This window comes from Amblyraja radiata, chromosome 19 (genome assembly GCF_010909765.2).
Source record: "Amblyraja radiata isolate CabotCenter1 chromosome 19, sAmbRad1.1.pri, whole genome shotgun sequence".
In the NCBI taxonomy this organism is placed as follows: Eukaryota; Metazoa; Chordata; class Chondrichthyes; order Rajiformes; family Rajidae; genus Amblyraja; species Amblyraja radiata.
Window position 1 is genome coordinate 4,804,987 of NC_045974.1, and position 17,754 is coordinate 4,822,740.

The following is a 17,754-nucleotide window of genomic DNA, read 5'->3' on the forward strand; positions in this document are numbered from 1 at the left end:
GGAAAATCAAAGGTACACAAAGCTGGAGAAACTCAGCGGGTGCAGCAGCATCTATGGAGCAAAGGAAATAGGCAACGTTTCAGGGCCGAAACCCTTCTTCCTACACAAAAAAGCTGGAGAAACTCAGCGGGTGCAGCAGCATCTATGGAGCGAAAGAAATAGGCAACTTTTCGGGCCGAAACCCTTCTTCCTACACAAAAAAGCTGTAGAAACTCAGCGGGTGCAGCAGCATCTATGGAGCGAAGGGTTTCGGCCCGAAACGTTGCCTATTTCCTTCGCTCCATAGATGCTGCTGCACCCGCTGAGTTTCTCCAGCTTTTTTGTGTGTCTTAAAAATGATAGGCGATCTGGAAAAAAAGCGAAAAGAGTCTTTTCTCTATAATGGAAGCCCAACTAGATAAACTAGTTAAAATCAACTAAGAACATTTGCCCAACCCTTTCCCGCAGCCCCTCCCTCATAAAGACACAAGTGCCTCAGCATGTTCAAAAACTATGGAGTCTGCTAAGCATTTTCAAAGTGCAGTCAATGTTTGAATTGAAAAACCCATTTGCAATAAAACAAGAGAAAAGAGACTGCAGGTTTCTGTCAGTCAGTATGAAGAAGGGTCTCAACCCGAAACGTCGCCTATTTCCTTTGTTCCATGGATGCTGCCTCACCCGCTGAGTTTCTACAGCATTTTTGTCTACCGTCGCAGGTTTCTTTTGTCGTTGTGAAGCTGACAAGTTCTGACTGATGCAAAACCAGGAAAGTCCATCTACTCGAGCTAAACCCAAAGTTCTGACATGTCTTACCTGATCCAATGATTCCCCATCATAGAAATTGTAGATCTAAGGATCTATCGAAGCAATAGAGGTTCTCCTGCTACTGGGCTACCAAAACCCAAATCATTCTCAATTGCTCCAAAAAGGACAGAACTTTGTTACAGTTCTTAAAAAAATACACCTAACTCACGCCTTTCATAGCAATGTGAAGCAGAAATTTCTCAAAGACCCCAAAACCAACAAAATATGCTGGTGGAGGTGACATCGAAAAGATTCAGTGAGTTTGTCTGGTGGTAGTAAGCATCAATACGACAAACTATTCGGTGGCAACTGGGGATGGGTAACTAGCTTCGTAAATGTCACAGAATAAAAATACTTTCTCACAAACATGGTTCAACTCTGATACGCATAACTGTCATCCCAAACCTTGATGTACTTGTCTTACATATCAGGAACCATAGAGTACTCCGTTCAGATGTAATACAACATTTTTAACACCTCACAAAATCAAAACAAAGTGGCATTGAGAATCCTGATGCTTGTGTCCTAAAATAAAAAGTTGTGATTCCAGCTTCATTGAATACATCACTGAAAGTTTTGTTCACACAAATTCTGGCATAAATTGAAATCCCAAACTATATTATATAAAGTTAGCTGATGGTTACGCAGTGGATCTCGCTGCATGTTACAGGCCAGCAATGAGATACTTAAATGTTATAAACAAAAGTTGTTTTAATGCTACATCTCACCATTGACTCTTGGGTTGGATAATTGGATCATTATTAATGTCGAAAAATACTTATAAGATTTTCTGTACATGATTAACAGAATGCTAATATCATGAATGCAGAAATTTACTTTTAAATGAATTAAGTGACATACTTCAAAATATAAAGTAATGCTCTTATGTTACATCATACAGTTGCAACAAACAGTTGAGATGGTAAAATGCTGTACAGAACAACAAAAACAAATCAATTATTAAGGTTATAAAATTAACAGATAAGACACTGGTTTAATGAAAGTACCCTAAACACTCCTTCTGTATTCAATTGGCATATATCCATAGTACCTGCTTTGATGAAAATGCCTGAAAGTAGCAAGATCTTTCACAGATTTGCTTGATTGATTTTAAAAGGAATGGCAACAGATGGATTGCCTTATTTACCAACTACATATTTAAGTAATTAGCCACCACAACAACTTTTTACAACAAAGGCGAATCCCAATGTCACTAATTGCGATTAAACAGACCGCCATTTTGCAGAATATTAACTAGCTAACCCCACCACATTTTCAATAGGATTATGGTGATTGGATTATCAAATAGTTAATTGTTAATATCACCCAGTTGCTTCACTCATGGTTAACTGAGCGGAAAGTCCAATTCCAAATGTAAGGTAACAATAAAAGATCGTCTGGGCACTAAACTCAAAATTACATTGTCGCAATGGACAAAAATATAAGATGGTCACTTACACTTTTATCAATCATCTAGGCAAATATTTAACCGATTTTGGGAACGTCTTCTCAAGTTAATGTTTAACCAAAAACCAAACCATTAGCAACTGCACGTGGTCAACAGCGTAAATCAAATATAAACCCACCAACCAAATCCAATGCAAATAATCTACATTCATGCGCAGAACAAATATCTACCACCATCCAATACAATTCCAAAATAAAACATATACATCCCCTCTATTCAATACAGTCAAAATACAACTTTCAAATAATGATTTAAACCTCTTGAACTTACCAGATTGGCATTCGTTGCATTCGAGTCGTCTTCTGGGAACGGTATATAGACAGCTAAGGCCACACAATTGGCGAAAATAGTTAGAAGAATAATTATTTCGAATGGCCTGAGACAACATGTTAAGGAGTCTTTATAAACAGTAAATCATAATCTGAAAACAAAACTTCACATTTTCCTCATTATCTAAAATGGTGAAAAAATGTCTCCTAAATTAGCTGTAGGCAACTCAGGTGAACTGTACGAGTGTGTCACGTGTCTATGCATGGTAAAAGTCAACATGCATGTCAGTATTTCAAAAAATAATAATTCATAAGCATGTTTTGTGGGACATTCACCCTTGCCATCCTTGATGTTCCGATTACTCTTGATGGTCAATTGGCTCCTTGGCTACACCTTCATATTGCAGAGAATCACCTGCTATTCATAAATGGTTAAGTGCAGCCTCCTAAGGATTTAGATGCTTTCCCTTTCCCAACTTCATCTTCCACCAAATCAGTCCTGTTTCTCATGACATTCTTCAGTGAATCATCCAAAAACATATCCTCATTCGTAGACAATAGACAATAGGTGCAGGAGTAGGCCATTCGGCCCTTCGAGCCAGCACCGCCATTCAATGTGATCATGGCCGATCATCCCCAATCAGTACCCCGTTCTTGCCTTCTCCCCATATCCCCTGACTCCGCTATCTTTAAGAGCCCTATCTAGCTCTCTCTTGAAAGCATCCAGAGAACCGCCGTCTGAGGCAGAGAATTCCACAGACTCACAACTCTCTGTGAGAAAAAGTGTTTCCTCATCTCCTTTCTAAATGGCTTACCCCTTATTCTTAAACTGTGGCCCCTTGTTCTGGACTCCCCCAACATCGGGAACATGTTTCCTGCCTCTAGCGTGTCCAAACCCTTAATAATCTTATGTGTGTCAATAAGATCCCCTTTCATCCTTCTAAATTCCAGAGTGTACAAGCCCAGCCGCTCCATTCTCTCAGCATATGACAGTCCCGCCATCCCAGGAATTAACCACGTGCTGATGATACCTGACTTTATCTCACACCTCTCTTCTCTTCTCCAACTGCTAACTTGGGCGTCCAAAATAAGATAACCAGCAATTTTCTCCATTATTATAACCATTTTTTTTTCCAATTCACATCACAAACTCCATTTTCTATCCACCCTGTCATTTCTTTATTCGTTGAACTATTTTGGACTGATCAACGTTATTCATAATCATGCCATTATCCACAAACTAAGCTTTGAATTTAATCTCCTCTTCATCAAAAATTCCACCAAGAGGTCATAGAGTAAAACTACACGAAAATAGGCCCTTCACCCCCACTCATCCGACTAAGATGCCCCATTCATGCTTGTCCCATTTAGAACGGAGACGAGGAAACACTTTTTCTCACAGAGAGTGGCGAGTTGGTGGAATTCTCTGCCTCAGAGGGCGGTGGAGGCGGGTTCTCTGGATGCTTTCAAGAGCTGGATAGGGCTCTTAAAAATAGCGGAGTCAGGGGATATGGGGAGAAGACAGGAACGGGGTACTGATTGGGGATGATCAGCCATGATCACATTGAATGGCTTGAAGGGCCGAATGGCATACTCCTGCACCTATTGTCTATTGTCTATTGTCCGCGTCTGCCCCATAACCCTCTAACCACGTACCATGTCTAAACATCTGAAATATTATCCCAATTTTATGTTTAAGAAAGAACTGCAGATGCTGGAAAAATCGGAGGTAGACAAAAATGCTGGAGGAACTCAACGGGTGAGGCAGCATCTATGGAGAGAAGGAATAGGCAATAGGTCTTGACCCGAAACGTCGCCTATTCCTTCTCTCCATAGATGCTGCCTCACCTGCTGAGTTCCTCCAGCATTTTTGTCTACCTTCTATCCCAATTTTATGTGATCAGTTACTGACTTCCTTATCCAAATCGTATTACATCTAGATTTGTCAATTTCTGAATTGTCTCCAATTTACATGTTCTGAACTCATCCAGTACTCTATTGCCTGTATCCTTATTTACCCTAAACTCCCTTCATCGTCATCTTGTGCTTGCTGATCTACATTGGCTCCAAGACCATCTAAATGGAAATTTGAAAGCTCTCATCTGTGTTTACAAGTCTCGGTCCCATCACAAATTCCTGCAGTCCTTCACCAATACGTTTCAGCACTCCTCCAACAATTTACCTATATGCATTTCTAATTTGGCCTCTTCCACTAGATGTCTGTGGTCTGCTTTTGAATTTGACCATCCAGCATTTTTCAACACGAGTCCTGAAAACATTTTTATGTGGTCAGGCAATCCTAATATTTTATGGTTAAGTGTTTTTTTTTAATGTTTTAATATCTTGTAATTTTTTACAAAAACTGCTGTGAAAATGCAAGTTGTTTTGGAGCTCTGACCACACAGCACATCAGAACATGCACATCTGGTGTTGTCTCTATATTTATATACAGTTCGAAATATATTTTTGTATGTTGCTTATGCCGGATGAAATTAATTCATCATTTCCTTTCTTAAAGGATATTTCCATTCGACTATATTGATACATGCTCGCCTTACGGGGTTCTTCAGAGTCAAACAGAAGAGAGCCCGTGGTGGCCGTGTGGTCGTCGAGTTAACTTGTTTTTTCTGCTTGTTGTACGGTTGCCTTTTCCTTTGGGTCGAGTTGGCCGTCGAGACCATATTGTTGTCCATCATCGCGGCGGCTTTGGCTTGCCTGGCCGCGTCGATCGCTGTCTGCCACGACAGGGCAGCCCCCGGACCTGGTATGTGCTCTGGAGCCAATCCGTCTGTATTGGCATTGGGAAGGCCATGTGTAAGGGCTGCTCGCCTGTTACCATAATTGGTGCCTGGAATAAAAATATCTTGCAAAAATATTTTCAAATGTATAAGCCAAAATAGTCCAACCCGCAGTATTATCCCCTCATCATCAAAGGGAAAGACATCATTCAGTCCTTGATAATGATCCGATTTGCAGTCATGAGAAATCTAAAATATTAATCGATTCCAAGCGATAAGTTATTTCTGTGTGAAATTATTCAGACAGTAACCAGGTTATTCCTGTGTTTTATCAAAAATTACGGTTTAACATGAGAGCCGCAACTTTAAACGGTAATTTCACATGGTGGAGCCATTTCCTTCGCGAATGATTACCAAAAAAAACTGAAGAAAAACAAATCTCCTTCCATAGTTTAAAGGAATAATGATTCATCGCCCGGGCGGGGGCTGGCTGGGGTGATGCTCAAAAAATGCCAAATTTAGATATTCTTCATAATCTGTAAACGGGGGGGTTTTCTCGAGACATTCTTCACCTATTGAAAACAGTGTTTGACTATTAGAAGCATTTCTTTCTTGAAATGAAAGCCACACTGACTCAACTCATCGCATATTAATTAATGTCATGCGAGACACATGTGTAGCGGGTCTATAACTGCTGGAAATCAAGGTTTCACACGCATGTCTGTCTATCTGCAGGTTAATCTTCGGGAGGGGGGGAAAAATGTCAAGACATCGCATAAAGACAAACTATTTGATCCAGCTGCCTGTTGTATATAGTGGATGTTGTTATAAACCCCAAAGCAGCCACCGGTTACGTTTTTAGGGGGAATGAGGATGTTGCTGTTTAGGTTTCTCGTTTGTCTTCGTCTCCCGCCCCCCTCCTCCTTCTCTTCTTTACAATTCTTACTTACCTTGGTGGTTTTCTTCGGGGATGTACATCCTCCTGCTTTCAATCACCATTTAAATAGGCCAATTTTTGTCTTCCACCAAAGCGGTTTTTATTACCTGCTGGTCCCCATTATGGTTATTACTATAAAACGCGAGTCGCCGATCCTGTCCACCTCCCTCGTTCCCACAGCACATCCTGACTACATCCGGGGCTGCACTCAGAGCAAGCACATCGCACACATTCCGAGCTGCCTTTCAGTTGCAATCAGACTGTATGTGTGTGAGTGTGTGTGTGTGTGTGTGTGTGGGGCGGGAGCAAGCACACACACACACACACACAATCCAGGGCAGCTCTCCAAGGGTTAAATCGTGCCTTTCAAATAAAATGACAGATGATGATAATGATAAAGAGGGGGGGAAGGAAAACAAAAAGTGTCAGGAGAAGCCAGGAAAGAGAGGCGAGGTAGTCATAAAATAAAAATGAAGTCGTGCAGGCCATTCCCTGCAATAACTGAAGGAGTTCTTCTGCGAGCTGTCTGTCTGCTGACCGTTTCCAGATGTTGTTACGTGTAAAATTAACCTAGCGAAGCCCACCCCCCTCCCCCGACCCTCCCCACTCTGTGCCTGGAAACAGTTTATGGAGCCATGACGTATAATAAGCAAGTACACAACTTCTCCACAAGCCATTAAATTTAAAAAATATATATTTCTTGTCTTGAGCCAAGATCTTCATTTGGCGTTATTTTTTTTTTCATTATTGCTCACATATAGCATTTTGCTAATATAAGATAATGCAAAAAATAAAAACACCCTAAGGTTTCTTTGAACCTATCTCTATTTGTTCTGGATGTGAACATTACCTGCATTCATTTTTGTATTAATTAGTAAAGGATAAAAGAGCCTATTAATTATAGCGGGCTCTCGTCATCAATATAAAGCACACAGATGAATATATAGTGTCTAAAAGTGTGCAGTCCAAATCTCCTGGAAAAGACTAAATTCTGTTCAACATAATAATGACTGAAATCGGAAGTACTGCTGGTTAAGGATTGTGTCATTTAGCTATCGAATTCAAAAACAGGTGGATATGGATTTAGGATATCAGATTAATTTATGTATGTTTAGGTTTACTTCAGGGTTCCAGAATGGGCGGAAATGCAATGGGATGTCCAGTTTTATGTCAAAATAGCTAGGATGCAACTTTTATTTCATGGTAAACAAAACTTCTTCAAACACCCCACTACATCATGTATTCAGCAGTAAACTGATTTTTCTTACCTATCTGCTTATATAAAATAATAATTCCCAGAGCTCATCGTCTTCAAGAAAAGCAACGCAGAAACCAATTGACTTCACAGATTGTTCAAGCTGATTTCTATGGGTCCATGGAATTCAACAAAATCCATTTACAGAGTACACAGGCAAATTCACATGAGATTTTTAAAAAAGAGTTGGTATGTGCACGTTATTCATCAGAAGAGGACCAGATTAGAGAAAAGTAGATAGAGGTGGATCACTCATTGAACTTGCCCTTAAAACATTGGCTTGCAGCATTCCAAATCACTCCTCAATCCACACAGAACAAACTTCTCTTGAAATATTAATAAATAGGATACTCAGTTTGAATCTGAAACTTGAGCAACACACTTTGTAGGGGAAAGTGGAAACCATGTAGGCATTTACTCAAACTGCATGGAGAAGAGATCCAGTTTGCATATCGAGACAGACCGGCAAGATAAGGATGCAGACATGGGATAATGGAGAGATAGTGAAAGTTACAGGACTGGGAATTATTTATGGAAAATGGTAAAAAAAAAAAAAAAATCTCAAATGTAATCTGCGCACCTATTCAATAGACAATAGGTGCAGGAGTAGGCCATTCTGCCCTTTGAGCCAGCACTGCCATTCAATGTGATCGTGGCTGATCATCCCCAATCAGTACCCCGTTCCTGTCTTCTCCTCATATCCCCTGACTCCGCTATTTTTAAGAGCCCTATCTAGCTCTTTCTTGAAAGCATCCAGAGAACCTGCCTCCACCGCCCTCTGAGGCAGAGAATTCCACAGACTCACCACTCTCTGTGAGAAAAAGTGTTTCCTCGTCTCCGTTCTAAATGGCTTACTCCTTATTCTTAAACTGTGGCCCCTGGTTCTGGTCTCTTCCCCAACATCGGGAACATGTTTCCTGCCTCTAGCGTGTCCAAGCCCTTAACAATCTTATATGTTCCAATGAGATTGCCTCTCATCCTTCTAAACTCCAGAGTGTACAAGCCCAGCTGCTCCATTCTCTCAGCATATGACAGTCCTGCCATCCTGTGAATTAACCTGGTGAACCTACGCTGCACTCCCTCAATAGCAAGAATGTCATTCCCTCAAATTAGGGGACCAAAACTGCACACAATACTCCAGGTGTGGTCTCACTAGGGCTCTGTGCAACTGCAGAAGGACCTCTTTGCTCCTATATTCAATTCCTCTTGTTAGTTCCTAGCACACAATTCCTTTATGTAGAATGCATCAGGAGAATTGTAAGTAGTCAAGGATGTCTGTTACCCTGGCCACTGCCTATTCTCTCTTCTACCTTCTGAGTAAAAAAACAAGAACTTGAAAGCTTGGACATACACACTAAAGAACGGTTTCTTCCCCTCTGCTCCGGCTCTTGGATCAATCACCTCTTTCACACTGCATTCCAGAGGAGCTGCCACCTAATTTTACTATTAACTCTTACCTCATTCAGTTATACCACTATATATGACTTTGCATTACTTGGTTTTTACGCTGCAATCTTGCACTATTCTTCTGTTCTGCATTTAACATTGTATTTATAGAACATAGTGCAGCAGAACACCGGAACAGGACCTTTGGCCACAATGTTTGTGCTGAACACAGTGCCTAGTTAAATTGATCTGCCTGATCTGTGTACATGATCCACATATCTTTATTCCCTGCACTTCCATGTGCCTATCTAAAAGCCTCTTAAATGCCACTATTGCATCTGTCTCCATCACTAGCCCAGGCAATGCGATCCAGGCCTCCACCACTCTCTGTGTAAAAAACTTGTCCAGCATATCTATGCCTCTCATAATTGTATACACTTCTATCAAGTCTCCCTTCAACCTCCGATGTTTTAGAGAAAAGAATCCATCGGACCTCTCCCTTCAGCCGAAGCCCTCTAATCCATGCAGCATTCTGGTAAACTTCCACTGCACCCTCCCGGGGACATGGCCTCCACATCTTTCCTGTAATGGGGTGACCAGAACTGCACGCAATACTCCAGATGAGTCCTAACCAAAATCCTTATCAGCCACATAATAACTTCCTGACTGTTGCATTCAATGCCCCTAGCAATGGAGACAAGCAAACCGTAAGCCTTCTTTACCACCCTATGTAATTGTGCTGCCACCTTTAGTGAACCATGACTCCATGACTCCAGATCCCTGTACACATCAATGCTGTTAAGGAAGGTACACAAAAAAGCTGGAGAAACTCAGCGGGTGCAGCAGCATCTATGGAGCGAAGGAAATAGGCAACATTTCGGCTCGAAACCCTGAAGGAAATAGGCAACGTTTCGGGCCGAAACCCTTCCGGGTTTCGGGCCGAAACGTTGCCTATTTCCTTCGCTCCATAGATGCTGCTGCACCCGCTGAGTTTCTCCAGCTTTTTTGTGTACCTTCGATTTTCCAGCATCTGCAGTTCCCTCTTAAATGCTGTTAAGGATCTTGCCATTCATTGATGTGTTTATCAATATTGATACAGTAGCATTATACAGTTTACTCTGAGAGGGCTTCTTGTGAACAAAGAATTTTATTGCACCCTGGTCTATACGTAAATAAACTAATCTAATTTGATATATGTTTTGATGAAACATTCAGGTCAGGTTGGGCAGTGTTATGCTGGCCTAACTTAATCTTCCTTGGTCAGAAGCTTAGTAACTGGCAAAAAAGTGCAATTATCAGAATTTATTCAGCGTTTCATTCCTTTCGTTTCATTAACAACATTAATATGTTTAAGTTTATATTTACTGGTGGTTGGGTGTGAGGTTGAGTATTGAGAATGTTCAACGCCTGTGGTCTTGGGTTAGTTTAGTATTGCTGTGGTTCACTTGGGGATCAGTGTTAAATTACTGAGCTGACCTCCACCAGCGAGTATAACGAGGACTGTAAGTTTGAAGGTGTATTGGAAGTGTGTCCCAAAATGTCCTTGAGGAATCAACATGTCACATTCCCTAATCTGAGGAAAGACATTATTGCCATAGAGGGAGTACAGAGAAGGTTCACCAGACTGATTCCTGGGATGGCAGGATTTTCATATGAAGAAAGGCTGGATAGACTTGGCTTGCACTCGCTAGAATTTAGAAGATTGAGGGGGGATCTTATAGAAACTTACAAAATTCTTAAGGGGTTAGACAGGCTAGATGCAGGAAGATTATTCCCATGTTGGGGAAGTCCAGAACAAGGGGTCACAGTTTAAGGATAAGGGGGAAGTATTTTAGGACCGAGATGAGAATTTTTTTTTTACACAGAGAGTGGTGAATCTGTGGAATTCTCTGCCACAGAAGGTAGTTGAGGCCAGTTCATTGGCTATATTTAAGAGGGAGTTAGATGTGGCCCTTGTGGCTAAAGGGATAATAGAAACATAGAAAATAGGTGCAGGAGTAGGCCATTCGGCCCTTCGAGCCTGCACCGCCATTCAATATGATCATGGCTGATCATCCAACTCAGTATCCTGTACCTGCCTTCTCTCCATACCCCCTGACCCCTTTAGCCACCAGGGCCACATCTAACTCCCTCTTAAATATAGCCAATGAACTGGCCTCAACCACCTTCTGTGGCGGAGAATTCCACAGATATCAGGGGATATGGAGAGAAGGCAGGTACAGGATACTGAGTTGGGTGATCAGCCATGATCATATTGAATGGCGGTGCAGGCTCGAAGGGCCGAATGGCCTACTCCTGCACCTATTTTCTATGTGTCTATGTTTCTATTGCTACTTAGAGCCATTATGAGAAACAACACAATTGAGTCCAGAGTTTGACATTACCCCAACAACAAGCTCCACGCACGTGGCACCGAGAATATCAAAGGAAATGCACAAACTGATGATTCAGCAAAACCCAAAGATGAAAACATTTGTATAAATTTAATTTAATTTTAATATTTAATAGAGAAATTGCATGTTAAGATCACTGTGGACTATTGCCTGATATGACTTCTTTAGTCTGGCCATGCTTGTCAAAGATGATTCTTAATTCCCCATATGTGGTGGTGTTGCACAATTTACTTGAATGGCTGGCTGTTAATACCCAAAACTGGGTCACTCTTCATTTGTAATATTTCATATGGATCCATTAGAACAGTCTTGTCAGTCACAGTCATATTCATCAGTCTGAAGAAGGGTCCCGACCCAAAATGTCACCTATCCATGTTCTCCAGAGATGCTGCCTGGTCTGCTGAGTTACTCCAGCACTTTGTGTCCTCTTGTGTAAACCAGCACCTGCAGTTCCTGGTTTCTACTGTACAGCCATTACCTCATGTGATACATGGAGTTCCTCCATCATCTTCCTCTCCCATTCTTTTGGGATCTTGTCCTGGATATTCATTTTGAACAATCATACTTTGTAGACAACTCATGCCATTGTGACAAAATAACTCAAAAACCTTCAGACAAATCTGTGTCTAAATTTGTCCATTCAGCATGTGTGCACCCATTCACCTGTCTCAAGATTGTATCTAGCTATTTACACTCCTATAACTGTGAAATTGCCTTCTATGTCTTGTCTAGTATTTTTTCTCTCTGTATGGCTTTTTCATTGGGTCATCTTAACTAGACATCCATCATTGATTTTAATTTGGTGTTGACCACCCCGGGCCGCGGTGTTTGAGCCGCGGGACTGATTTATAACATCGCCCGGGGGGTATCGCCTCAGCGCAGAGGGAGAGGAGGAGGGAAGAGACTGCAGACCTAAGACTTTTGCCTCCATCACAGTGAGAAGATGCTGGGTGGACTCACTGTGGTGGATGTTAATATGTGTTTATTGTTGTTTTTTTATTGTATTATATGTATGACTGCTGCAATTTCGTTCAGACTTCGGTCTGAATGACAATAAAGGCATATCTATCTATCTATACTTAATGTCACTAGTCATATTGAGGCATTTGTATCGCACAGCTCTACATTCCTATATGGGCATCATGGAAAATGAAGATTTTCAATCTAGTATTGCTAGCAGAAGCAGCGAGTGTATCAAGTGTGAAGGGCCTTTCATTAACAATACCTCATTCTTGATCAGCTTTTTCTTCCACACTTGATCAGTGTACAGTATGCATATCAGTCTGAAGAAGGGTTTCAGCCCGAAATGTTGCCCATTTCCTTCGCTCCATAGATGCTGCTGCACCCGCTGAGTTTCTCCAGCACTTTTGTCTACCATGCATATGCTATATGTCTTTCATGTCTACGGGCTAAGATGGGACAAGTCATCCAACATTTGAAAGCACTCCGTGTCAGTTTAAACATCCAATTAATGTCAATATATACCGAAAACAAACCACTACTTAGGTATTTCTTGCCAAGGTTATGTGCATTGCACTGAGTCCCACTTCGATGCCATGGTTTGTCTTTTATTTTAAACTTAAATAGTGTTAACACTATGGAAAGAGTGTGTAGGAATCAGGTTGGATTAGATCAGACATAAAAATGACCTAAGCACAGAAATATTTTTGGGTTTCCTGGCTTTCGTGATGGCCTCATTATTTTTGTTTTACTGGCTGCAGCCCATTTTCATCTATTCACAGACCTAAATAAATCACCTTATTCTGCATCAAGGCATATTTGCTTTAAGCTTGGCATTATTCCGAAGCATGTTTCTAAACGCATCCTCAGGTATTTGAACTTCTTTGCCTTACTTTATCGTTCTAATTGCACAAATAATGTTAGACCCCTAGATAAGCACTTATTCATAAGCACTTAGAAAGTTTAGAAATATAGAAACATAGAAAATAGATGCAGGAGGAGGCCATTCGGCCCTTCGAGCCAGCACCGCCATTCATTGTGATCATGGCTGATCGTCCCCTATCAATAATCCGTGCCTGCCTTCCCCCCATATCCCTTGACTCCACTAGTCCCTAGAGCTCTATCTAACTCTCTCTTAAATCCATCCAGTGACTTGGCCTCCACTGCCCTCTGTGGCAGGGAATTTCATAAATTCACAACTCTCTGGGAGCAAAAGTTTTTTCTCACCTCAGTCTTTATGTTGCTAATTTTATCTCATGAAATATACGGAATACAGCATAACCTATTGTGAGTATTAATTGCTAATTGCTCACTTTTTGTATCAAGATACGCATTGGCATGAGGGAGGTCCATCTTTAGAAAAACATTTCTTCCTGCTAAGTCAGTGCAGAAGTCTTGGGATGTAAGCAGAGGAGTTTGCTCATCAATGACTGACTCTTTAAGGTCAGTTGGTAAAAATCCACAGAGCCAGGCATTTTACCCACATTGGAGATCACTACAATGGGGTCTGTCCATTCATTTAGTACCACAATGATCAATGCCCCTCGTATGCTCAAATTTACAGGTTGGGTTTTATAATAGATTTTTGGCATACTGTTTTATGCACCATAACATTTCTGCCCTTCAATTCCATGGATGAATCCTTAAAAATTTCATATTGTGGCAAAATCTATTTAATTAATCCTGACATGTTTATACTGAATTTGTTTTTCATTTGCATTTTGCTGCATTTGCAGCTCATTTGTTCTTAGTTGGTGGAGCGATTTATCTGGTTAATTCCGATAACGAACGAGGCTCCCACATGCTAAATAGTTACGCGACCCCCCGAGCGCCTATTTCCTTCGCTCTATAGGTACTGCCGCACCTGCTGAGTTTCTCCAGCACTTTTGTCTACCTTCAATTTTTCAGCATCTGCAGTTCCTTCTTGAACATTGCAGCTCATTCAGTCTCCTCTTTGCGAATAAAAGACCGAGTGTTGGAGGAGCTTAGCGGGTCCGGCAAATGATGATCTTTTTCAGACAGATCAGACTGAAGCATAGAAACATAGAAACGTAGAAAATAGGTGCAGCAGGAGGCCATTCGGCCCTTCGAGCCAGCACCGCCACTCATTGCGATCATGGCTGATCGTCCCCTATCAATAGCCCGTGCCTGCCTTCTCCCCATATCCCTTGACTCCACTAGCCCCTAGAGCTCTATCTAACTCTCTCTTAAATCAATCCAGTGGTTTGGCCTCCACTGCCCTCTGTGGCAGGGAATTCCATAAATTCACAACTCTCTGGGTGAAAACGTTTTTTCTCACCTCAGTCTTAAATGGCTTCCCCTTTATTCTAAGACTGTGGCCCCTGGTTCTGGACTCGCCCAACATTGGGAACATTTTTCCTGCATCTAGCTTGTCCAGTCCTTTTATAATTTTATATGTTTCTATAAGATATCCCCTCATCCTTCTAAACTCTAAGAAGGGCGAAGATCCAAAATGTTGCCTGTCCATTTCCCTCAACAAATGCTGCCTGACCTGCTGAACTCCTTCACTGTTTTGCATTCTGCGCAAGATGCCAGCATCTGCAATATCTTGTTATCTCCATCTTCCTTATGAGGTCAGTCCATAAGCCTAGTCAGTCAGGCACTAAACAATTTACTCCCATCTTCCTATTAAAAAGGTCACACATTCCACTGGACCTAATGATCCCAGGGATTTACCAGTGTAAGTTCTTAATTTTGAAGTGTTCCTCATCAATGGCACCTTACTTAAATGCCTGGTAAGGTGTTTAAAAAAGCTTATACAAGGCTCTGGCATGGTGTAATAAATTACAAATTGTCAATATTCAAATGGTTTCATTATTGATCCTATTACTATTACTAGGACTAAGAGAAATCACTATTACTCTTATTTTATATACTTACTAGGGGCATATATGATGTTCAAGCTGTGTTCCTCAATTGCTTCTCCAGCCTAATGTTCTGTAAACCTCCCGTCTACAGCTTTCTACCTTATTTGTTTGCCTTTAATTGGGTCTTGTTTAATTGTCATCCAGTTCAGTCGAACCTTCTTAGTGAGACAATATAAGCTTGATTGGGATGTTTAAAGCATATCAAGGCTCTAACCTGACAGATTTCAGCTGAATTGTTCCCATGAAATTCTTGATTAGTACAGCTGTCAGAGGTTATGGGGAGAAAGCAGGAGAATGGGGTTCGGAGGGATAGATAGATCGGTCATGATTGAATGGCGGAGTAGACCTGATGGACCGAATGGCCTAATTCTACTCCTATTCCTTGTGTGGATCAAAATGGGTAATGACGACAAGAGTCTGTCAGGGAAGGATAATACAAACAGATATAAGAATATACCTTTAATTAGAGATATTTTAGCAAAAAAAAGGTGCAAAGACAAAACTATAAATGCTTTATCTGAATATACATAACATCCATAAAGAGGTAGGTGAATTCATGGCACTAATATATATATATACATGGAAAACATCTGGTATATAAAGATATCGTTATAAAGAATTGGAAATAAAAAAATTCAGATACTTAACCTTTAAAATACATTGACAAAATGGAAAAGGCTGTATAGACCTGATTTTTAAGTGTTATGAAGGCAGTAAAATCTTAGTTCCAAAAATAATTGAATTATATCAGTTTAGGTCAAACTAAAAAAGAACAGCAAGGGGCAGGAAACATTGGTTGTACTTGTATGGAGGCCTGCAAACTATAATGGTAACATACGTCATAATATTAATTGTGAAATTAAAGCAGCATGAACTGTGGTTCCACACTAATCATGGGGGTGGTTATTAATCTGTAAATTAGCATTAATTATGTGGAGCTTGAATCTCTGGAAAAATGTAAGAGATTTTTTAAAGCTCAGTTTGTTGAGGAATCAGCATAGAAATAGAGTCGTAGAATCAGAGTCATATGGCAGGAAAACAAGCCCTTTGATCCAGCTCGTCCATGCTGACCAAGGTGCCCCATCGACGCTAGTCCCATTTGCCTGCGTTTGGCCCATATCTAAACCTTTCTTATCCATGTACCTGTCCAAATGTTGTTCAAATGTTGTTCGAGTATCTGCCTCAATTACTTCCTCTGGCAGCATTTTCCACGTGCTTACCACCTTTGGTGTGAAAAAGTTGCAGCTCGGGTTCTTATTAAATATTTCCTCTCTGATATTAAACCAATGCCCTCCAATTCTTGATACTTCTACCCTGTTAAACAGACTCTGTGCACTCACCGTATCTATTCCCCTCATGATTTTGTACATCTCTATAAGATCATTCCTTAGCCTTTTGTGCTCCAAGGAATAAATCCCTAGACTCCCAATCGTTCCCTAATCTCAGGACTTCCAGCCTTGGCTACATCCTCATAATCTATCCTCATAAATCATCTCTGCACCTTTTCCAGCTTAATGGCATCTTTCCTATAGCAGGTTGCCCCAAGCTGAACACAATACAAGTGTAGATTTACCAAATCTTGTCACATAATGTCCCAACTTCTCGTCAGATCCCTGAATGATAAAGGCCAATGTGTCAAAAGCCTTCTGCACCACCCAATCTACCAGTTACACCACTTTTAGGGAATTACAGTGCATTCAGAAAGTATTCAGACCCCTTCACTTTTCCACATTTTGTTACATAACAGCCTTATTTTAAAATGGAATAAAGTCTTTTATACACAATACCCCAGAATGAAGAAGCAAAACTAGGTGTTTAGAAATTTTTGCAAAGTAATTAAAAATAAATAACTGAAATATCACATTTGCATAACTATTCAGACCCTTTGCTATGACACTCAAAATTGAGCTTAGGTTCATCCTGTTTCCATTGATTATCCTTGAGATGTTTCTACAACTTGATTGGAGTCCACCAGTGGTAAATTAAATTGATTGGACATGGTTTGGAAAGGCACACACCTGTGTGTATAAAAGGTCCCACAGTTGACAGTGCATGTCAGAGCAAAACCCAAGCCATGAAGACGAAGGAATTGTCCGTAGACCTCCGAGACAGGATTGTGTCGAGACACAGACCTGGAGAAGGGTATAAAACAATTTCTGCAGCATTGCAGGTCCCGAAGAGCACAGTGGCCTCCGTCATTCATAAATGGAAGAACTTTGGAACCACCAGAACTCTTCATAGAGCTGGCCGCCTGGCCAAACTGAGCAATCGGGGGGAGAAGGGCCTTGGTCAGGGAGGTGACCAAAAACCCGATGGTCACTCTTACAGAGCTCCAGAGTTCCTCTGTGGAGATGGGAGAACCTTCCAGAAGGACAACTATACAGTATGTACTTACTCCTAGATCCCAGTGCTCTACAACACTCCCTGCGGTCCAACTGTTCACTATGAAGGCCTTGCCGTGGTTTGACTTCCCAAAATTTAAAACCCACACTCATCTAAATGAAACTCCATTACCCATTCCTTGGTCCACTTGCCCAGCTGATCAAGATCCCCCTGTCATTCTTGATCATTATTTTCACTGTCTATGATATCGCCTATTTTGGAGTCTGACTATTTACTGCTCATACTTGTACATTCTCATCCATATCACTGATGTAGATAACAAACTACAAATAGG

At 41.0% G+C, this 17,754-nt stretch overlaps 1 protein-coding gene and 1 long non-coding RNA gene across 2 annotated transcripts in view; both read right to left on the minus strand.

Annotated features, from left to right (window-relative positions):
• The window catches only part of cacna1c (calcium voltage-gated channel subunit alpha1 C), a 268,853-nt gene extending 262,411 nt beyond the window's left edge, over positions 1-6,442 (minus strand). The window contains exons 1-3 of the mRNA XM_033038368.1: positions 6,209-6,442; positions 5,044-5,368; positions 2,522-2,627 (exon numbers count right to left, since the gene is read on the minus strand). Coding sequence (XP_032894259.1) covers positions 2,522-2,627; positions 5,044-5,368; positions 6,209-6,257 — 480 coding nt within the window. The 5' untranslated portion in view covers positions 6,258-6,442. The remainder of the gene's footprint in view (positions 1-2,521; positions 2,628-5,043; positions 5,369-6,208) is intronic.
• A 1,299-nt stretch (positions 6,443-7,741) lies between these two features.
• LOC116983731 lies at positions 7,742-14,014 on the minus strand. Its single transcript, XR_004414793.1, has 4 exons — positions 13,976-14,014; positions 10,957-10,962; positions 9,559-9,562; positions 7,742-7,751 (listed from the first exon to the last, which is right to left on the minus strand). It is a non-coding gene; the product is annotated as an uncharacterized LOC116983731 (long non-coding RNA).
• Positions 14,015-17,754: the final 3,740 nt, after the last annotated feature.